Consider the following 18,671-nt stretch of genomic DNA (forward strand, 5'->3'; position numbering starts at 1 on the left):
TGTTCCTATCCAGACTGGGCCTCTTGGCAGAGTGACAGTAAATTTAATATTTAATTGCAGATTCCTAGGGATTCTTAAACCTTGTGTGTTTTAATAACACTTGCTTTATGAGTTTGCTTTCCATCTTAGAGTTTGAGGAAAGCAGACCACTTTCTGATTTAACATTGAGCTGCTTGTGCTGCCGTATTTTCAAGGTGGAGTTTCCCCTGCTTTTGAATATATTTTATTTGTGTTCATTTGTTGAAGTTGTGGGATTTTTTTACCTTATAAAGTATAAGGAGCTCAAGTATTTGGGTGGGGAGCACAGAAAGGAGAACAGCTATTACAGAAGCCTGTTCCAGTCCTCTTGCAAGTGAAGATATTCTCTGCCCATTGTAAAATGCTGGTAGGTGTCTGAAGTCTAATGTTTCTCCTGGTGATGTTTTGCAACTGCTGATAAAAGCAGTCTTAGTGTGATTTTGGTTATACTTTTCCTACATATAAACACTAGCCTATAATGGAAACTATGTGTGTGCAAGGACTGTAATATTACCAAATTTTTACAGTGCATAGCAAATGTACGTCTCCTGAGACATTTTTTTTCTAATAGAACACAGACAACTGTTTCTTCATTGAAATATAATATGCTTTGTAATATGTAAAAGTGTGTTTGCAAATTCTGTTGCTATAAAACATTTTATTACACTGGTAGAAAAAAAACTGGAGAAGAGGATGCTTTATTGTAAAAATTGTTTTATCGTTCCACAAATACAGACCATGAAAAATGCTTCTGTAAATAACCTAGCAGGTTAATGTACTCTTCCATAAGTCTGCTCTTGTACTGAGTATGCGCCATTGAGATTAATGTACGTGCAAAGGATATAGAATTTGGGGTGAAGACCAGTTCCTGGGTGGGGCATAACAGCTGGAAGTATTGTCTGGAGTGTTTGACCCCCCCCTTGCCCTGAGTGAGGGGTATGAAACACTGCCTGAGTCTTATCTGCCCAAATTTCTCATCTGTCTATGGAGTTGGGGACTTAAAATGCAGTATTTTTTTCTTGCTGATAGTGATGTTCTAAAGTTTGTTCTGTTTCTTGGTGTGGCTGCATCAGTTCTTGTTTGGGCTCATTTACTTGTTCCTTCATCTGGTGCATACAGTTATTTTCACAGGGTCTTCTAGTAGAAAAAGTGAACTTTCATGCTTGCTTCATACACACAGGCAGGTTGCACATTCTTCCTTTTGAAATAAGCAGTGTCTGTACTATATCTCTGTAGGGTTTTCTTCCCTTTCCTGAGTCTTGCTATGGTTGATGGTGGTATTTAGGAAACAGAAGACAAGAAAGAAGGAAAGGAAAGACAAGGCAATCTCTCTGTTAATATGGACAGGTGTTAGTCTGAGGAATCAGCTGTGCTAGAAATGGGCGGTACAGTAAATTCTAACTGGCACAGTGGTATTCATGAAGCGAGTGTGGCAATAGTACAGTGAAAACTTACTCTAAAATCAGCTCTGATGTCTTGGCAACTGTTTCAGTTCTGGATTTGTTTTATTAGGCTTTTGCTTAAAAAGGTGACATTCTTAAGAACTGACTTGCAGCCAACTATTCTGTTTCAGTTTCGCATTACTGGGATATTATCATGCACTACACAGATTAAAATATTTTACTTCAATCTTTTAAGGACAGAAGTTATGATTTCTAGATTTTTCAATCATTAATACAAGTACTAGAATGAAACTAGTATTTTTGTTCTAGTGCAATTGAATAATCTGATGAGAAGCTCTGCCAAAATACTTGTCTCTCTTCTTAATTATGGACCAAATTGACATGACTGTCTCTTAAGAGCATCTTTCAACATTCAGGTCTATTCTAACCAGTTATTTAAGTAGGCAGGAGTAGAATTGAGCATTTCTGGAAAGGGTGATACAGCTAAAATGTGGAGAGGTTTTTTTAAGAAGCAGTGAAGAACTCCAAAGAGAAATTCTGGTACTTCCCTCCCTTTTACCTAAAACAACGAAGACTGCGATTTTCAATGTATCTGAACTGAAATGTCTATCACACGTGATAGTTTTAATTCTTTTAGAGGAGGGGTTTGTGTTTAAAAAAAATATAAAGAAAAGTTTGGTTATATCATCAATCCTTATACCACCTGTTCACAAACAGAATGAATTCAAAAGATATTGGGGAAAAAACTATCAATAAAAGTGCTCTAAACTGAGGCAACTGAAAAACTGACTTGATGTTAAGGAAAGTTTCAGCTGTGTTTAGAATTCTCTAATCCTTGTGGCAGATTGTGCTGCTGTTCAAAATTGGCATGGCCAAGGACTATTCAAACTGTAATGGTGTACTGATTTAGAAATACAAAAACTTTTTCCAAAGCACAGAAAGATGATCTGCAGTGAAGGAATTGCTTAACTTGACATATGACTTCGTGTCTTAATAGCAAAGCACAGGGGTTTAGCCTGCTGATTCGAAGTGGTTTCTACCTGAATTAGCACAATCTGGAGATTCAGGTCATACGAAACTACTCATTCTTTTTGAGTGTTGAGTAATTGCAGAGAGGAAAATAAAGGTAGGGTTATTTTATTTAAGCTATTTTAAAGATGGAGCTCTGCAATAATTTATTTCCTGTAATAACTTGTTTGGTTTTTTCTGGCATTTTAAGATTTAGGAGTTGTAAGACACAATGTTTTAGAATTGTCCTTAACATATACACGGTATGTCACCAGGTGGAATCAATACTTGACCCCCCAACTTACAAAAAAAAAAAAAAAGTCACAGATCTGTTAGTTGGTATTGAAAGTACTTGGATTGTAAAATTTAGAACTTTTTTCCAAAGTCGTGTAAAGAATTGCTGGGCTAAAGGCCCATTTTGGATAGCAGTGCTTCCAGCTACTTACTGAACACACCTTTACGGGACAAATTTTGGAAAGTACTGCTTCTGTTTTGGGATTAGTCTGCTTGTGACATGGGGAGGAGAAAAGTACTTTTCTGTTTGCAGGGAGGAACATTCTTCCTTCTACAGAAGCTGGTAGCGTGGAAGTGTGTGGTGCAGTGTACAGTTTCTAAATCTTTCTGTGAATGATGTTTGGCACTTCTGGTATCATCACATTGAGAAGTGAAGTGCTTACAGGTTAATTGGATCATTCTTGTTTCTGCAGCTGTGGCTTTACAGTTCCTTAAAGTTGCATTGGAAAGCTGCTTTTTCACTTATAAAATCAAATTATCTGCATGTTCAGAAATAGATTATGGAATTACAATGATTCTGTTAAAAATGTTAGATTAGTATTCAGTAGTGGTCAAGAAGGAAACAGTGGTAGGATTTTCTACTTTTTAGAACATGGATTGAGAGCAAAGCATATTTGAGAGGATATATTTGAGAATATCAGTATGGCACTAATAATTCATGGTGCTCCTTTTATTTTTTAATAGTGTCCAGCTTTGGTCCTCAGCCTCAGAAAGGACATAGCAGAGCTGCAAAAAGGTTCAGAGAGTAGTAATATGATAAAAAGCATAATATGGCTTTCATAGCAAGGAGAAATAGGACTCTTGAGTGTGGAAGAGTGAGGACTGAAGTAAAGGCATGAGCGTTATGGAGAGGGTGAATAGTCTCATAGAATAAAGTGAAGTAAAGGCATAGATTACTCACTGTTTCCTCTAACAGAATGAGGAGTTTCTCAAGTTAACAAGTGGCAAGTTCAGAGTGGGCAGGGAAACTTTTTTCACGCATGCACATTTAAGTTCTGGAACTCTGTGACAGTAAGTAGCTGGAGCTAAAAGCTTGCTTGGGGTTAATGTGAGACTAGACAAATTGGTAGGGAAAAGTGCGTAAAAGTTGATAATCTAGAAAAAAAAAAGTAGCCAGCTACTTCTGTCTGTCTGTCTCGGGAAGCTTCTAAAGTGCAAATTTTTATGACTGGGAGAATATTCTGGTGAAGTATCAGCATATACTTTCTATTGTTATGCTCTGACACTCACTTTTGCTGCTGTTCTGTTGATTTCCCCTCCCCTTTGGTTAGGGACAGGTGTCTCTGAAAAGTGTACTGGAGGCAGGGTTCTGAGGTAGTTGAATTCTTGGTTTGTCCCAATGTGATTCATACTTCGGTTCTGATGTTATCTGTTAAATACTGAAGCTGCAAAAATGGTAACGCTATTCAGGGCAAGGTACAATTCTACCACAGTGTGTAGAAGATAGCTGTAGTGGAAGGATTAGCTACTTTTGTCATCCTAATCTGGTGACCAGAAGGCAACTGAATTCCTTGTTTTGGTACCATATTGGTGATGTGGTTCTAGCTTATGTCTTAAGCAAAGATATCTTTATTCATGTCTGTCTTCTTTCTGGGTATGACTGCCTGTGGACCTATGTCAGTCTTAGAATCTTAATGGGACAAATTTCAATAAAAGTTGACTTGTGCATTCATGAATGTCTGCAGTTAAGCTGCAACTTCATGTCTGTTAAAGCATGCCTTGAAAAAGAGGAGAAATCCCACTTTGTGCTCCCTGTTTGTCTTAAGAAAACTAAATCCTTGTAAATACTGTATCTGTCTGCAATTGTTACCAATGTATTAGGGAGGAAAATGAGTGGTGGTGAGTGGTTTTATTGCTACTTTAAAGATGACAGCTTCTGTATTCTAGTGGAAATTAACCTTGTATGTTGACACTGACTGCACTTGTATTAGGAAAACTGAGCATCTCTGTGAGATGGCTTGGTATGTGCATTCGTGTTGACAGCTTTGGCTGGAATGCTTTGTAGCTGTGCTGTGACCCTTAGCTTTGTATTGGTGACTGTTTGTTATTTGAGACTGACCAGTTCTGTCATTCTGAGGAATTCTAGTAGTCTCTAAGTCATCATTTGCAGCTTGTCCCAACAGTAATATGTGTAAATTAGTTACGTCAGGGGGTCATTAGTAGTCTTTTCAGTTACCTAGAATAATACTTGTATGCTGCTTCAATTTCTTTTGCAGGCCTTTGGGTAATCTTATTGTCTTGTTCTGATTAACTATCATTTAAATCAGATGACTGTCGAAAAACAGAATTTAAATAGCATGTGCCTTCTTGTTCTGAAATCAAGTTTCACGTGAGGATTATGTCCCTTGGTGTGCTTACTTTTGTTTCCGTCCTTATTGGGCTAAAGAATCCTGTTATCATTACACCTTGTTCTTCTCCCAGTGTATCAAACTTCCAAGCAGAATGTTTACCTATTACAGCATTTTGGGAGAGTTGGCATGGTTTCCTTTGTCAAGTTTTTGAGATTTTTTCTTCCATGAAAATACTCTGGTTTTGGTTGTGTGGTTTTGGTTTTGTTTTTGTTTGGGGGGGGGGGGGTGGTTTTTTTTGGTGGGGGTGGTTTTTTTTTTTTTTTTTTTTTTTTTTTTTTTTTATCCTGCAGGTAGTATTCACGTGTGGCTAAGTAAAACTGCTACGCTTCTCACAGTTTTGCTGCTGTCTGGGGAGTTCTGATAGATAATGAGATTGTCATGTCCAGGTAGCTTGTTGCGTCCCTTCTTTTTTGAGGGCAATGGATGTGTTTGTCGGTTGGTTGGCTAACCTGGAGAGAAGACCCCCAGGACAACAGTCAGGAGATTCCTGTTTCAGCAAACTATCTCTATAGTTTTTAGCTTTGTAGTATAAGTAGATGAGAACTTGTTCTTTGAAGCTCATAGAAACGTGAGCTTGATAGACTACTTTTAAGGCTGGTAATTGTTGCTGTGTGGAAGAGGTCTTGAACCCTTTTTGAGGAGGAGTCTTGGAAGTATGATATGTTCACATAAGAAACTCTTCTGTTAGTACTTAGTTATTAAATCAGTGCTTAGTTTGGTGGAACAAGAACTTGCTACCCTTAAAGCTATACTTAATACAAAGAACTATCAAGAAACCTTTTGAACCAGTAATATTGATGTAACATATTGAAATACCTTACACACATTGGAGTAGATGGAAACTTTGCATCTGTGGCTGGAGGAAGTGGGAGGATTTGGTAAGAGCTTAGATCCTGGACAAAGGAAAGGAGGGTGGATTCAGAACAGAGGAATTACTCAAGTAGTTGAGGAGTGGCTTTATTAACTCAAGTTAATCAAGGTTGTGTGGTAGATAGATGCGGATAGATCAACAGTTGTTAATTGCACATGGAGCTGATAGATTGCTGCAGTTGCATTTAGCATACTTGCCTCTTAAGGCATCAAGCATCCTAAACTGTATTAACATCTTACATAAAATGTATCTCATTGGTAAAATTGCCATAAAATCACTAACTTTAGAAGGATTTAATGGAAATCCTTTAATGTGAGTTAAAGTAATTAATTGCAAGGATAGATTACATTTTTGTGACAGATAATTTTGAAGGAGAGTTGGTTTTTGTTTTTGTTTTCTTTCTCTCTTTAACCACCATTTATTTGTGAAGGAGAGGCAAACATTGACATCTCATCTGGATTGCTTCATAAATTCAGTGCTTTAATTTATCCAAATATGAAGTTATTTGCATGTGAGATTGACTTTACACTGGGATTGTGATGCTGGGAGAGTCTTGAGTATTCAACACTACCATTGCCTTCACTTCATTGCTGTACAGTCCTAGTGTATATAGAATTGCACCTGATGGTTTTCAGTTTGCGTTTTGCAGGCGTGGAAGTACTGCATTTGTTTGTTCCATGGCTTTCATCAGTGCCAAAATGTTTGTCAGGTATACTGCAATGTACACACTGTTGTGTCTCGTGCTCTGCCTTCTCTGCCCCCTCCAATTAAAACCATATAATCAAGATTTCATGTATGTTCAATGAGACTGACCTTGAGAAGAGACCATAATTACATAATTATCCTGTCTGGATAACTAACGATCAAACTGGGAGGTTGGCAGTCATCTAGAGCCTTGGCTGTATTTTTCTAATCCTGTTTTAGGCTATTTAGATTAAAAGTTTAGTGTATGGGAAATGTTCTGCTGAGTTAATGAATGAAATACATAGAAGCTTTGGAAAATAGGTAGCTTGATAATCTAGTAGGCAATATCTGAGAACTTGCACCTGTAGAATGAAACTATGGGCTTGGTTGAAAATGAATGAAACTATAGGGCTTGGTTTGCAACAGTGCTTGAACATCTGCCTCTATCGGTTTTAGTTAATCTGATATCTGAGTCAAGTATTCAGATGTCTGTGAAAACCACTCCCTGTGTTTGGGTGGATTTGTGTGGGGTTTTTGTTGTGTTGGGTTTTTTTGGGGTTTTTTTTGTGGGTTTTTTGTTTTTGGTTTGTTTTTTTTTCATTTGCTGTGTCAGAGGAAGCTGAAGTGCTTATTGCTGTTGGGCAGATAGCACACTTAATTTTCTTCTGAGCTCAGGCACATGGACGAACTGCAAAGTTTGAGAGTCAAGCTTTCTTCTTCACTTGGAAACCATTTTCACTGCCCTACTGTTTTATACATCATTTGTTGGTTGTAATTGTTGAAATGTGTTCCTTACCATTGCTACATGTAGGAGGAATAAAATGGTAATCATTCCTGCTTTAAACTTGCCTTTCAAAAATAAGGTGAAGCGGGTCAGTGTCTAGCTGCTGCCAATAATGCTATTGAAGTTTGTGCAGGTAATATTACATTGTTTTACAATTTTTTTTTTTTTGTTATAAAACTTTATTTTTTCAGTTACTTATCCAGATGCTATTACACTTGGCAAAGGTTAGGGAACCCCAAGTTTGTCCTTAGTTTCTTTCATATCCTCCATTTCTCCTAGATGAGAAATCATGCCATGAATTTGATCTGGTATGTCCACCTTTATTTCTCTTATTTTTCCCATTTATAGTTAAATTAACTGATCAGCTTAATAATCATGGTAATGGTTCAGGAGCCATGATCTTGTCAATCAGCTGACTGTTGGGAAGGTGACTCTTCCTGTTTTGTGAATATCTTTATGTATGGGAGTGCCTTATAAGAAGTCAAATTGGTTAGCACTATCAGAGGCTGTTGCTGAGTTACCTTCAGATGCAAGCAGAAGTGACTTGTTTACAAGTGCAGTATCTGGGGTGGGAGGGCTGGTGTGTAGTTACACTGTGTAAATTGAATTATGTATTTGGATGCTATTTAAGATGGTACTTGTCTTTTACTATGCCTTGGTGTAGGAAGTTGAACTGCAGAGTTTTCAAAAGTGCAAATTTCATCTCAGACCGAGATTTCTTCTGGATTCTATATGTGAATACATCAGACCTAGAAGTAGTGGAAAGTACCCTTTTTTTCTTCTGGAAGAACTCTTCGTAGAGCTGTATGTGGAGCGGTGTGCCCTTTCAAGTACTACCTCTTTTTTGGTGTGCTTTTAGCATCAATATGATGATATTTACAAGCCTAGACCTTTAGTTTTGTGTCACATTTCCCAGGATACAGCTTTGTTGTAGGGATTATTGTTTAGTTAAAAAGTAGGTTTACTTTCTTAAACTAGACACTAAAAATGTAAAACCTTCAAATTACAATTTCAATGCAATTGAGTCATTAAACAAGAGTTTGACAAATGGCAAACGTGTTTTGTTTGTATGGAAATAGCTGTGACATTTGCAGATATAAAAGATTCTGGTTTAACCTAAATGCTAGTACAGTGTATTATCAAATGTGGAGTTAAGTCAAAGGTTAATAGCTGTCTGATTATTATTTTTCATATTATGGACTAGTTTATTTTATCTAAAGATTACAATATTGTCATAAAGGTACAGTGTTGCTATATCTTTTTAGTATTTTCAGACTCTAGAATGAATTAATTTTTTTCTTTTTTTTGACAGCCAAGAATCCTTTCAGTGAAGAACTACAAAAAATAAGAGTAAGTAAACCCACTTAATATTGAGAATTTAGTCTATCAAGTGATTGTATGAAAACAATATAGATCTGTTCAGAAAGGTGCAGTTTCAGAATGTTTTGCATGAAATGAATGCAGTTCTTGCTATTCTAATGTTTTAATTTTTTTTTGTTTTCATCTTGAGCAGTATAACTAGGATGACAAGATTTGGCTGTGGCATGCTGGTTGCTTTATATATTACGAAAATATTTGTCTTGTAGAGCTGTGAGGAAAAGTTGTGTTTTAAGTTTTGAGATTGAATTTATCAGTTTGTCTCTTACTGTTACCATTTAGCTTCAACCTTGAAAGGACAGCTGGTAAGAGATGATTGACTTGAAACTCCAGGATCCTATTTAGTGCCATAGAAGAGCAAGGGTTAGTCTCCTTCAGAAAATGGATTTAAAAATTTGTCTCTTTCACTTCTATTCCATTACATGTTCCTATATTCACTCTTTCAACTGGAATATCGGGATAACCATTTTTGAGATGTCACTATCTGTATTATTTTTAGTTCTGCAGCATGTGTTTTAGTGGTTCTCTCTTCTGGCCTTCAGTCTTTCTGCCTGGACTGTAAACATAGTGATCTGCTTGTGCTAGGCATATGTAAGCAAGTATTGCAAGATAATTTTTGGTCTAGGATTGAGTTCTCCAGAAGTGAATAGTTGCATATTTTAAGTAGGTAGCCTTGGCTAGTTTCATGGGTAGAAAATCTTTCTCAATCTTTTGAACAAATGGAATTTTGTGGGGTAAATTCTGAAGATTCCTTCAGAATTACTTTAGTAGTGTGGAGAGAATGGATCTTCTGCACTGAATTTGAGAGCCTGAGAACCTGTTTTGTATGTTACTTCTATATTTCTTGTGTACTGTTCCATAGTAGTCCTACTCAGTGCTTGGTTGTTAGTTAGCAACGAAGGTGGTACTGTTCAGTTCCTTCCTTTATGTGGTCTGACCATTAATTATGAAAAAATAATTTGGTCACAAAGATGTTTCACATGTCTGTCTCAGTGTAGCTATTGGTGTTGTCATGGGTGTACCTACTGGCAAATAAATGGAACTTGGTGGAAATGGTGTGGGTGTCTGCGTGGTAGAGGACTGATTTTTCCTCTTCTGCCATGCCTGATATTTTCCAGCTAGGAAATGAGTTAATAATGTAGGTTAGTTTCCTGGGGAGTACCATCTATATAAATTTAATCTCAATTATGATTTTGTAGGACCAGAATAGGGAGAGGTGATGCTGGTAATTGTTGATATCATCTATGGGAATTGGTTTGTCAAATGTCTGATCAATGAAAGAAGTATTCTGCTTCTTGGTACAGAAGTGTTTGTACAGTTTTCTAACAGGAAAAAAAAAATTGGTGAATTTGAATTTTAAAATTGTGTCAGACAGTGCTGGTACCTCAGGGAATTAAACTTAAAATATATTTAGTTTTTTTTCAGCATGAGTATAGTCAGCAGATACACAAACTGGAAAATGGTTTTTCTTGCATGTTTTCTGAGTAAAGGCTTTAGTCTCTTCTCAGACATTTGACTCTGCCCCAGGAGTCAGAGCCAACTCCAACCCCAAACCGCCCCCCCCGCCCCCCTGCATTTTAGAATGACCTTTAGTACTCAGTGTATGTAATTGTGTTTTCCTCATCTTCATATTTTGAATAATTCCTTCTAATACAAAATATTTCTGGATGTATTTCAGTGAAATGGCTCAGTGTCTTGTTAAGTTTAACTTCCTTGTAAGTAACAATTATGTAACATGTCATATTCATGCTTGTTTTGGGAACTAGGCCTTTTTATACCTACAGGAGGTATCAACAAGATTGTATAGTGTGCAAGTTACTGAATTTCTTTGTTGCTTCTTTTTTTTTTTTAAATTAAGTTACTATAGTCTGAAGATAGACAGCAAACATCTTACTTGCTATGACTTTTATGTGGCAATACAACCACATGGGACTTCAGTGTGGCTTGTATGAAGTGTCACTGCACGTTTATTAAGAGTGAAACTGTTTGATTTTTACATATATAGCTATTTAAAAAAAACAAACACAACAGAAGAAAAAAACCCAGAACAAACCAAAAACCAAAAGCAACAACCGTGGAACTTCTTTTGCATCATTGCACTGTTCTCTCAGTAGTATTAAAATAACCTTTTCAGCTGTCAGTTTCAGCTGGCAGATCAATTGGAGTCCAGGCTGCAATCTAGTTTAGTTTCAGTCAAGATCTGAAAAATCAGTATTGTGAATACTTGGATTCAAAATCTATTGCTTGCATTATTGTAGTGTTTCACTCTTCCACCTGTATGTGTAAAACTATTTTTTCATTATGTGCAAAGATTTTTTTAAGTAAATGGAAGAAAATACATCTCTATTAATGGTTGTTTTAATATCAATGTGTTTTTCTAATTCTAGGAAGATGAAAGAAGTCTCATGATGAACAGCTTATATGCACTTCATGATAAATTGGCACAAGTAGCAGGTAACACTTTAAAAATATTGTGACTAGGAGTGTTACGGCAATGGCTACAAAGGAGTCTATGCTCAGATAGTGATTTGCAACAACTAGTATGTGCTAATGCCCTGATAGCCATTTGGATTTCCATTTTGGGAAACTGAAGTCCTATTTCTAGTCCGCTTACACTGCCTTTTTAACCAGTGTAGCACCTTTACTTGCAATGTTTTTTAGTTAATGGAATAGCCTGTTGAATATTGTGATGCTGTATGGTTTTTGATCTGATGTCTTAATGCTTAATTACTCTGATTTCACTACGAGGTTCAAATATGCTGTATGTGGAGAAGAATATGTATTTCTTTTAAAGATATATTTTTCACTATGGTGGAAAGTATCTGAAAACCAAAATATTTTACAACAATCAGAAAATGGTTACTATTACAATGAACACTGTTGTTTGAACAAGATTGCCTTGTTAGACAAAATAGTGAAACTCAACCATACTATTAGATAGTGATGAGAAGTGCTGTATACAGTAATGTGTCAGATAGTGTTTAGGATTAGTATTAATTATTGAATATTTGAAGTAAAAAAAAAAATAATTGCAGTGCTTCTGCCTAGAGTTATAATTAACACAGCTTGAAACTGCATATATACTTATGCATCACAAGTGGGAAACGGTAAAGTTAAGACTGTGTTTATAACTTTGGCATCTGGTGAATGAGAGTTACCAAGCCTTATTGTTCTTTTTGCCAGCTATTTGTTTTGCAACAGCAAGTTTCACCAAGAAGGCTTTTCCACTATCGTCTGGTGCTACAGACATTTCTCAAACATTTTTAAAAAATGTGGGAACAACTCTGTCGGATACAAAGCTGACAATTTAATATGTCAGGGCTGTATAGAAATCTGAGAAATTTGAGCAGCTCTGTAATACCTTTAAATTGCAAGAGTAGTTTTGTTTCCGGAGTATTTACAGTATCTGCAGTGAATAAAATAGATGTTTGGACAAACCCCACAAATTTCTTCTTGTTTACGTTATTCTTTCACCCAAAATAGTGGGCTGGTAAATTACTGGGGCCAAAAGATTTCCTTCCCCCCCCCACAAGAGGGGATAGCCAACCTGTGGTGTGTAGGAATGTCTTGCAAGACCCATAACTGTGTGCAGGAGAGCACTGACTGCTACTTCTTTCCCTCTTTTGAAAAGAAAACATTGCAGCTTGCTATTCCCTCAGTGTGTTGTCTGGCCCTCCAGTGGCCATACAGTAAACAGTGTACTAGCCTGGATAAAAAGGTTTGGCACCTCGTTTCTACATCTGTGAAAGAAAGGGAGTTTTCTTCATTAACTGGGACTTACTTATGTGCACGTGTACTTACAAAAATGTTTACGTGTCTGCCTTAGAGGAATTTATATGCTCCAAGATGACTGCTTTTTTCCCCAGGTCTCAAAGGTGCATTAATCTTTATTAGTCTGTTCATGGTCAGGAGAATCTTCAGTACTTACCTTCAAAAAATATAGCTATACTTTCTGGTTAGATGATCCCCCAAACTGAAGCTGTATTGCAAGATTACTTGGTTGCTCAGCAGAGTAGCTTTAATACAGTCTGAAGAATGACCTAATTCATCTGTACTTAGGCAGAAGCTATCCTTAATGCCAAGTTTCTTAAGGTATGAGAGGAAGAAGTCTGCTGTCCGTTTTTGAATGCCATATTGATGTAGACCTGGCACAATATCTGCAAGCTGTTTAGAAGTCATAGAACAGAGAAAGCTGCTAGAGAGATGCAACATTTAAGTGTTGATGTTGTACACAGTTGCACCATTTCAAAAGAGAAAAAAAGTAAAGGAATATAGTTTTAGTAAAAGTGGTGCTTTTCAGGTCTCTGTCATACTTGGAAAGGTTTCTCTCATTTCATACTTGTCTATGAATCATTTGTTCATGTTATAACTATGAAAAAGGCAGGCTGGAAACTTGCAGTAGTCTGATCTGTGTTAAGCTTTATTCAACATCTTGACTACCATGAAGATGATAACGTCAGAACTTGATTTCTAGCACTCTTTGTTTTGTTAGACTTCTTAGATTTTTACGGAGCTAGGTTCTTGCCTTACCAATGTCAATTGGAGAGCAAGTGATAGGGATTTTACTTTAGAAGGGAAAACACTGAAATTTATTTGAAGGAAGAAAAAGTCAAGGTAGCAGTTAATCTTATTTGACTTAATATACTGTGTTCCAACTGTAGATGCCTGTTCTGTACTGTGGTGCTCTGATATGATGTAAAATGATTTCATTATCCTATATAAAAATAGATTGTCTTTGATGCATCACTGTTCTCAGAATTGCCAGTCTGCCAAACCTATAGTGAGTAACGCCTACCTCACGAGAGACTAGAGGCAGAAGCAGTATCTACTCGTCCAGTTCTGAGCTGAAGTTTGTTTTCCTGTGTTCTTGCCTAATGGTTCAGTCTTTCTTCAAAGCAGCAACTTTTTATAGACAGTATATATTTCAATGCCTAACACTTTCTCCTAAGCTAAAATATGTGCTTCAGGCATACGTTAATTACTGGATATCTTGGTTTTTCATGGAGAGATTTCAATAGATCACATCCATTTTCAGTCAGGCTTACAAATACAAGAAGCAGCCAGCTACCCATGGGTATGACCCTACTTTTTTGTACATAAAGAATTTTTGTTTAGTTAGCCATTTATTTTGCTTGACATTCTCCACAGAGTGATGATCCATCAGATTTAGGTGGTTTCCTTCTGAGCTAATGGACAGCACAGGTCCTTGAGATGCAGAGGTGAATTAGACTTCCATATGTAATGAGGCTTACTGATAAATCCATGGCTGGAACAAAATCCTGGCAAAACACTAAATATTACTTAATAGTAATTTCATGTGTCAGCTACTGTATCTGATTGCTGTCACAGGCTCTATGTTCTGTTACTCTGCTTAATCTTTAGTTCTTCAGGTAATTGATACTGTGCTGTTTCCAACCAGTGATTTAAAAACTCTTTAGCAAATTCTGGTTTTCCACAGTGTTATTAAACTGTTGAATTTGCCTTCAGGAGACCAGACATTATTACTTGCTCTCACAACACTTGTTTTGCTCCTGCTTTTCCTAGCTACCCACTTTAGTGTCCTGCTGCAAGTAACCTGTAAGCATGAGACCTGCTAAACAAATGTTTTATACACTATTTGCTTTTTTGTGTTGATTGACTATATCACATCAAGCTGTAAGCTAGAGATCTGTGCTAAATCCATGTGTTCCTTAAAAGTATTAGATATCCCCTGGGTTTTAATTCTGGTACTTTTAAGAGAATGATTTACATTCTAATACAAATATTTAAAAATTCTTAATATTTCTGTTAACTGTATATGCTGCAGCTCCTGAATTAAGCTAAATGCCCAAATTAAAGTAAATTTCAAATATTCTAGCCTGCATGGAAAAGCAGATCTGACTTTATTGAAAGAAATTGTGAGAACAGACTTAAATGTTTCTTTAGAACTGATACTTCAGTTGCTTTTTGTTAGTGTTTCTAGAAGAACTCAAGTGGCTTGTGTGAGTACACTAACATAAGCTAAAAGGTAGTTTTGTGATCCTTGCTGTTTAAAAAGATCTGGCCTCCCTACAAAGGCAAGTAGAATGGTTCTTTGATTGCGCTTGAAATTGAAGTGACCTGTGCCCAAGAAAAAATTGAGCGTAAAGATCCATGTTTTCTGTAAGCTTGCAATAGAGATTTTAACAGAGGAGCGGTTTTTACAAGGAGCTTAGATGTATCTTGCAGCAGACCTGCATGAAGCTTTTTTTTTTGCCTTTGCTTCAGTTTTATTCCTGGATATAGGGCCTCAAATGGAACAGTTGGGAAACATTTTTGGCTTAGACTATGGAAAGTGGGTTTCTAAGCCAAGTGGTTAATGATTGCACCAAAATTTTTCTAAGTAAGCCTCCATTTGCAGAGCTGCTAGCTAAAGTGGTGACTGAAATGGCATATAGGAATATCCTGCTGTTTGCAGCAAAACAGAAGGTTGTCTGACTTGTGAATTGCCCAACTTTCTGCAGGCTTTCAAATTTGTGAGTTTCTCAGAAGAAAGCTGTTAAATGGCTCTCAGCAATAGATGGGTTGGAATGAGAAACTGCATTTCCAACAGCTTTTTGTACAGGACTGAAACTCTGTAGCTCTGATTAGCTTACTCATTTCAAGAGTGGGAGGCAAGATTTTTTTTTCCCCTTAGCCTGGCATAAGGGTAATTTGTACTGATGGGCCTTAGGCATTGTCAGAGCCTAGGCAGCAAAAACATTTTTAACTGTTAAGCTTATTCAGAGGGAATATAGTCTGAAAAAGAATTTTAGAAGCAGGACTGCAAGGAAGCTGTCTGCTGGTTTTTAAAGATGAAACCAGAAGCTGTGAAGTCAGAGTGTTGGCTGCATACTGCATAAACGTAATTCCTGGAAGAAGGCAAATAAGATTAGAATTTGAAACTACTAAAGTAATCCAGTAGTCCTCCATCTAAAGGAGCTTTTGTCCTCTTGTAAGAGGTGATAACTGTGTTCTTGTAGGACTGAAAATACAAAGTGAATTCTGAAACTTGTTTTTAAGAATTATTTTTTTACAGCCTGGTCTCCTCCTTTTGTGTTTGCTTTCTTTTTCTTTTCTGTGTATTAACCTCACCCTTTCTTTTCTATTCTTATTTATTTCATAAATGGGATTTCCTGCTTACCTTGAAAATTAAAAAAAAAAAAAAAAAACAAAAACAAAAACCAAAAAACAATCTCCTTAGCAGAAGGGTCTCGTCCCCCTGCTCTCAGAAGCTGTTTTGTTCAGTCAAATTATGACAGACATGCTTTTTCTATATTAGAAAGGCCACAGGAAGACTTCAGATCTTAGTGAACAAAAAAAAGCTTAAGTGGATGAATACCTATCAGACTTGCTCATGTCATACAACTTAATACCTGGTTGAGATTGTACATATGGCTTCTACGGAGATACATTTTGGTTTTATTGTATTTATTCTATCAGTTCTAGACTTAAAACAGTATATTTACACCAGAGACTGTATGAGTGTGTTATATAGTTATCCCAAGTCTGCTAATCTTGAAACATGAAATCACTGATGATTACACATGTAAATTTACAGGTTGTAGAGTTTATGTTGCACAAAAAGAAAGTCTGCCTAAATTACATGCAAGAATAGTCCATAACTCCAATTCTCGTGCTGACTTCTAAATTCAGAGTAATTTTTTGCAAAGGTGGTGTCAGTTTTCACCAGTGATCTGTGTAGTTTTGCTCTTACAGTAGGCTTAGACCTTTTGAAATTCTAAGATGTTGCATGCTAATTATCAAGTGAAACAACTTTTAAAAGTAGTGTTTTTTCTGCTTAGTGCTTGACGAAAAATACACGTATGCACACGGGCTTAGTTCCAGCAGCGCTTTTAGGCCAGATAGCCTATGAGCGCTCTTAAGAACAGTGTTCCTGTTTCTCTATAAGCCAACAGTAAGAGAAGAGGATCTCTGTTACACCGATGTGCTTGCAAGGCCAAATTCACTTAAATATGGTGAAGTGTATTGAAGAAGACTTTGCTTTAGCAGTCTGAGAAAGACTTGCTTCATAGAAACACTTATTTCTTTGGAACTCCCTACTGTGAATGAGATGTGAAGATGCTTCTCTGTAACTTGCTAGTGTTTCCTAATTTTTGCTCAAGTTGCCTCTAATGTTCTCGTTTGTGTAGGGAATTAATACTTGAAGTTGCTCCATTTAAAGGGCATTTCAGTGTGGGATAATTACAACTTTTAGGACTTTGTAAGAGTATAAGCAAAGGTTTCTATTTTGTATACGCATGAATATCTTAAACTTTCCTAGCCTTGCTATGGGTTTGTGAATAATACAGCTTGGCATAGATTCGGGAAGGTAAGGCAGGTGTAACCTTGAGCCAGTGAAAGACTGGGTTTGTTGTTTCCTATTTTATTGTTTTGGCACAGTAAAATCCTAGTTATAGATGATAATGTTTGAGTTGGGGGTTTTTTTGTTTGTTTTTTTTAGAAGATCAGGAAAGGGGATTTGCCACTCCCTGACAGTTCTTCAGAAATTATGGCCTGGTGATAGATAAAACTGATATTAGGCCTTTTCTTTTTCTGTGACTGTCACTACATATTTTTTTACATGAATCGGGTACGTTCACTTTAGCAAAGAAAATCAGGAAGATGATGGCACATGACTGTGAGGACTGACTGCGTGTAATACCTTATTTCCTGACTACTTCTGCATACTTTCCAAAAGAATTAGGAGGATGGTAAACTCACCGGTTTCAGGCCATGTTGTGATTTTGTGCATGTTCAGGAAGATGATGAGTTTTATTATGATAACTTAGACCAATCTAAAATGTAGTAACTTCATAGGGCCTGAAATACTATTATGGGTATGTTGCAACTGGACCTAACTTGGTGTGTATAAAAGTTTATACATGTTTTGGAGTACATGGAAATTATTTGGAAGAAATTGAGTCAGGCTGCAGCAACTGTTTTATGGTAATGTCCTTTTGATAGTCCTTCATACTACCTTTTGTTCTACTTTCAGTGCAAATACCGAAATATACTTTCTGAGCAGTACGTGAACTTACATTGATGTGATTTGTATGTATTATTAGCTGTGACAATCTTTAAAAAAAAAAAAAGTTAAAAATTTGTCCAGAGATTTTTCCATATTTTTAGTGGAACTTGTGAAAATTGAGCTGTTACTACTTGTGTGGATCACGTTAACTATAAGCTTGCATTCAGGTGATTTTATTTTATATAATGCAGTAATGAGTACATCAAAATAAACAAAAGTTTAATTTTACCAGGGGAACATGAATGTGGCAGCTCTATTCAAAGAAATCTTACCGTCCAGGAGGCAGCTGCATATTTAAAAGTAAGCAAACAAAGTATTTTTCGTTGGTTGTATATAAGATTTGTGTAAGTTACAATTCGTAAGGCTTGGTTTCATATCTAGTGTATTGACTAAAATTTGACTTACTATTGAATGTTATTTGGAAATGTTTGGAATTTATGTCTTTAATATATGCTACTTATATTTTTTTTATTTGGGGATGTAGCGAGGTTTTGGGGCAGAGGGAAGGTGGAATAAACTGATTTATTTGCTGTGAAAGCATAGATAGTAGTGCTTTGATGGCATGCAGTTTTTTCCCTTTAGTTAAAACACCAGGGCATAATTTGAATTGATGGAGATCGCTCACCAACACAAAAGTAATAAATTTATGAAATTAATCTCTAGAAGCTTCTCCAGCAATCGGTATGCTATGTTTTGAGCATTAGGAGAAAAGGATACTGCCTGCCTTTCTTTGGGAGGGGAGGATCTGTGCAGCAGGCCTGATAGGCGACAGCTTGCAGAGGCACTGTTCGTTGATGCTTTAAATAGAAATGGTCAAAAAAGACCTTTTTGTTAATTTGATAGGTGTGCAGTA

General features: G+C 36.5%; 1 protein-coding gene across 2 annotated transcripts in view; it reads left to right on the forward strand.

Moving 5' to 3' along the window:
- The window catches only part of LEMD3 (LEM domain containing 3), a 50,602-nt gene that overhangs the window by 12,987 nt on the left and 18,944 nt on the right, over positions 1-18,671 (forward strand). For both annotated transcript variants that reach the window (XR_015258671.1, XM_086748816.1), the window contains exons 2-4: positions 8,726-8,763; positions 11,178-11,244; positions 18,051-18,118. Coding sequence is in view for 1 of the 2 variants with exons in the window: in XM_086748816.1 (XP_086604942.1) it covers positions 8,726-8,763; positions 11,178-11,244; positions 18,051-18,118 (173 nt within the window). In the remaining variant the exon portion in view is untranslated. The remainder of the gene's footprint in view (positions 1-8,725; positions 8,764-11,177; positions 11,245-18,050; positions 18,119-18,671) is intronic.

The sequence above is a fragment of the Chlamydotis macqueenii genome, chromosome 1 (assembly GCF_036417535.1).
Source record: "Chlamydotis macqueenii isolate bChlMac1 chromosome 1, bChlMac1.mat, whole genome shotgun sequence".
NCBI lineage: Eukaryota > Metazoa > Chordata > Aves > Otidiformes > Otididae > Chlamydotis > Chlamydotis macqueenii.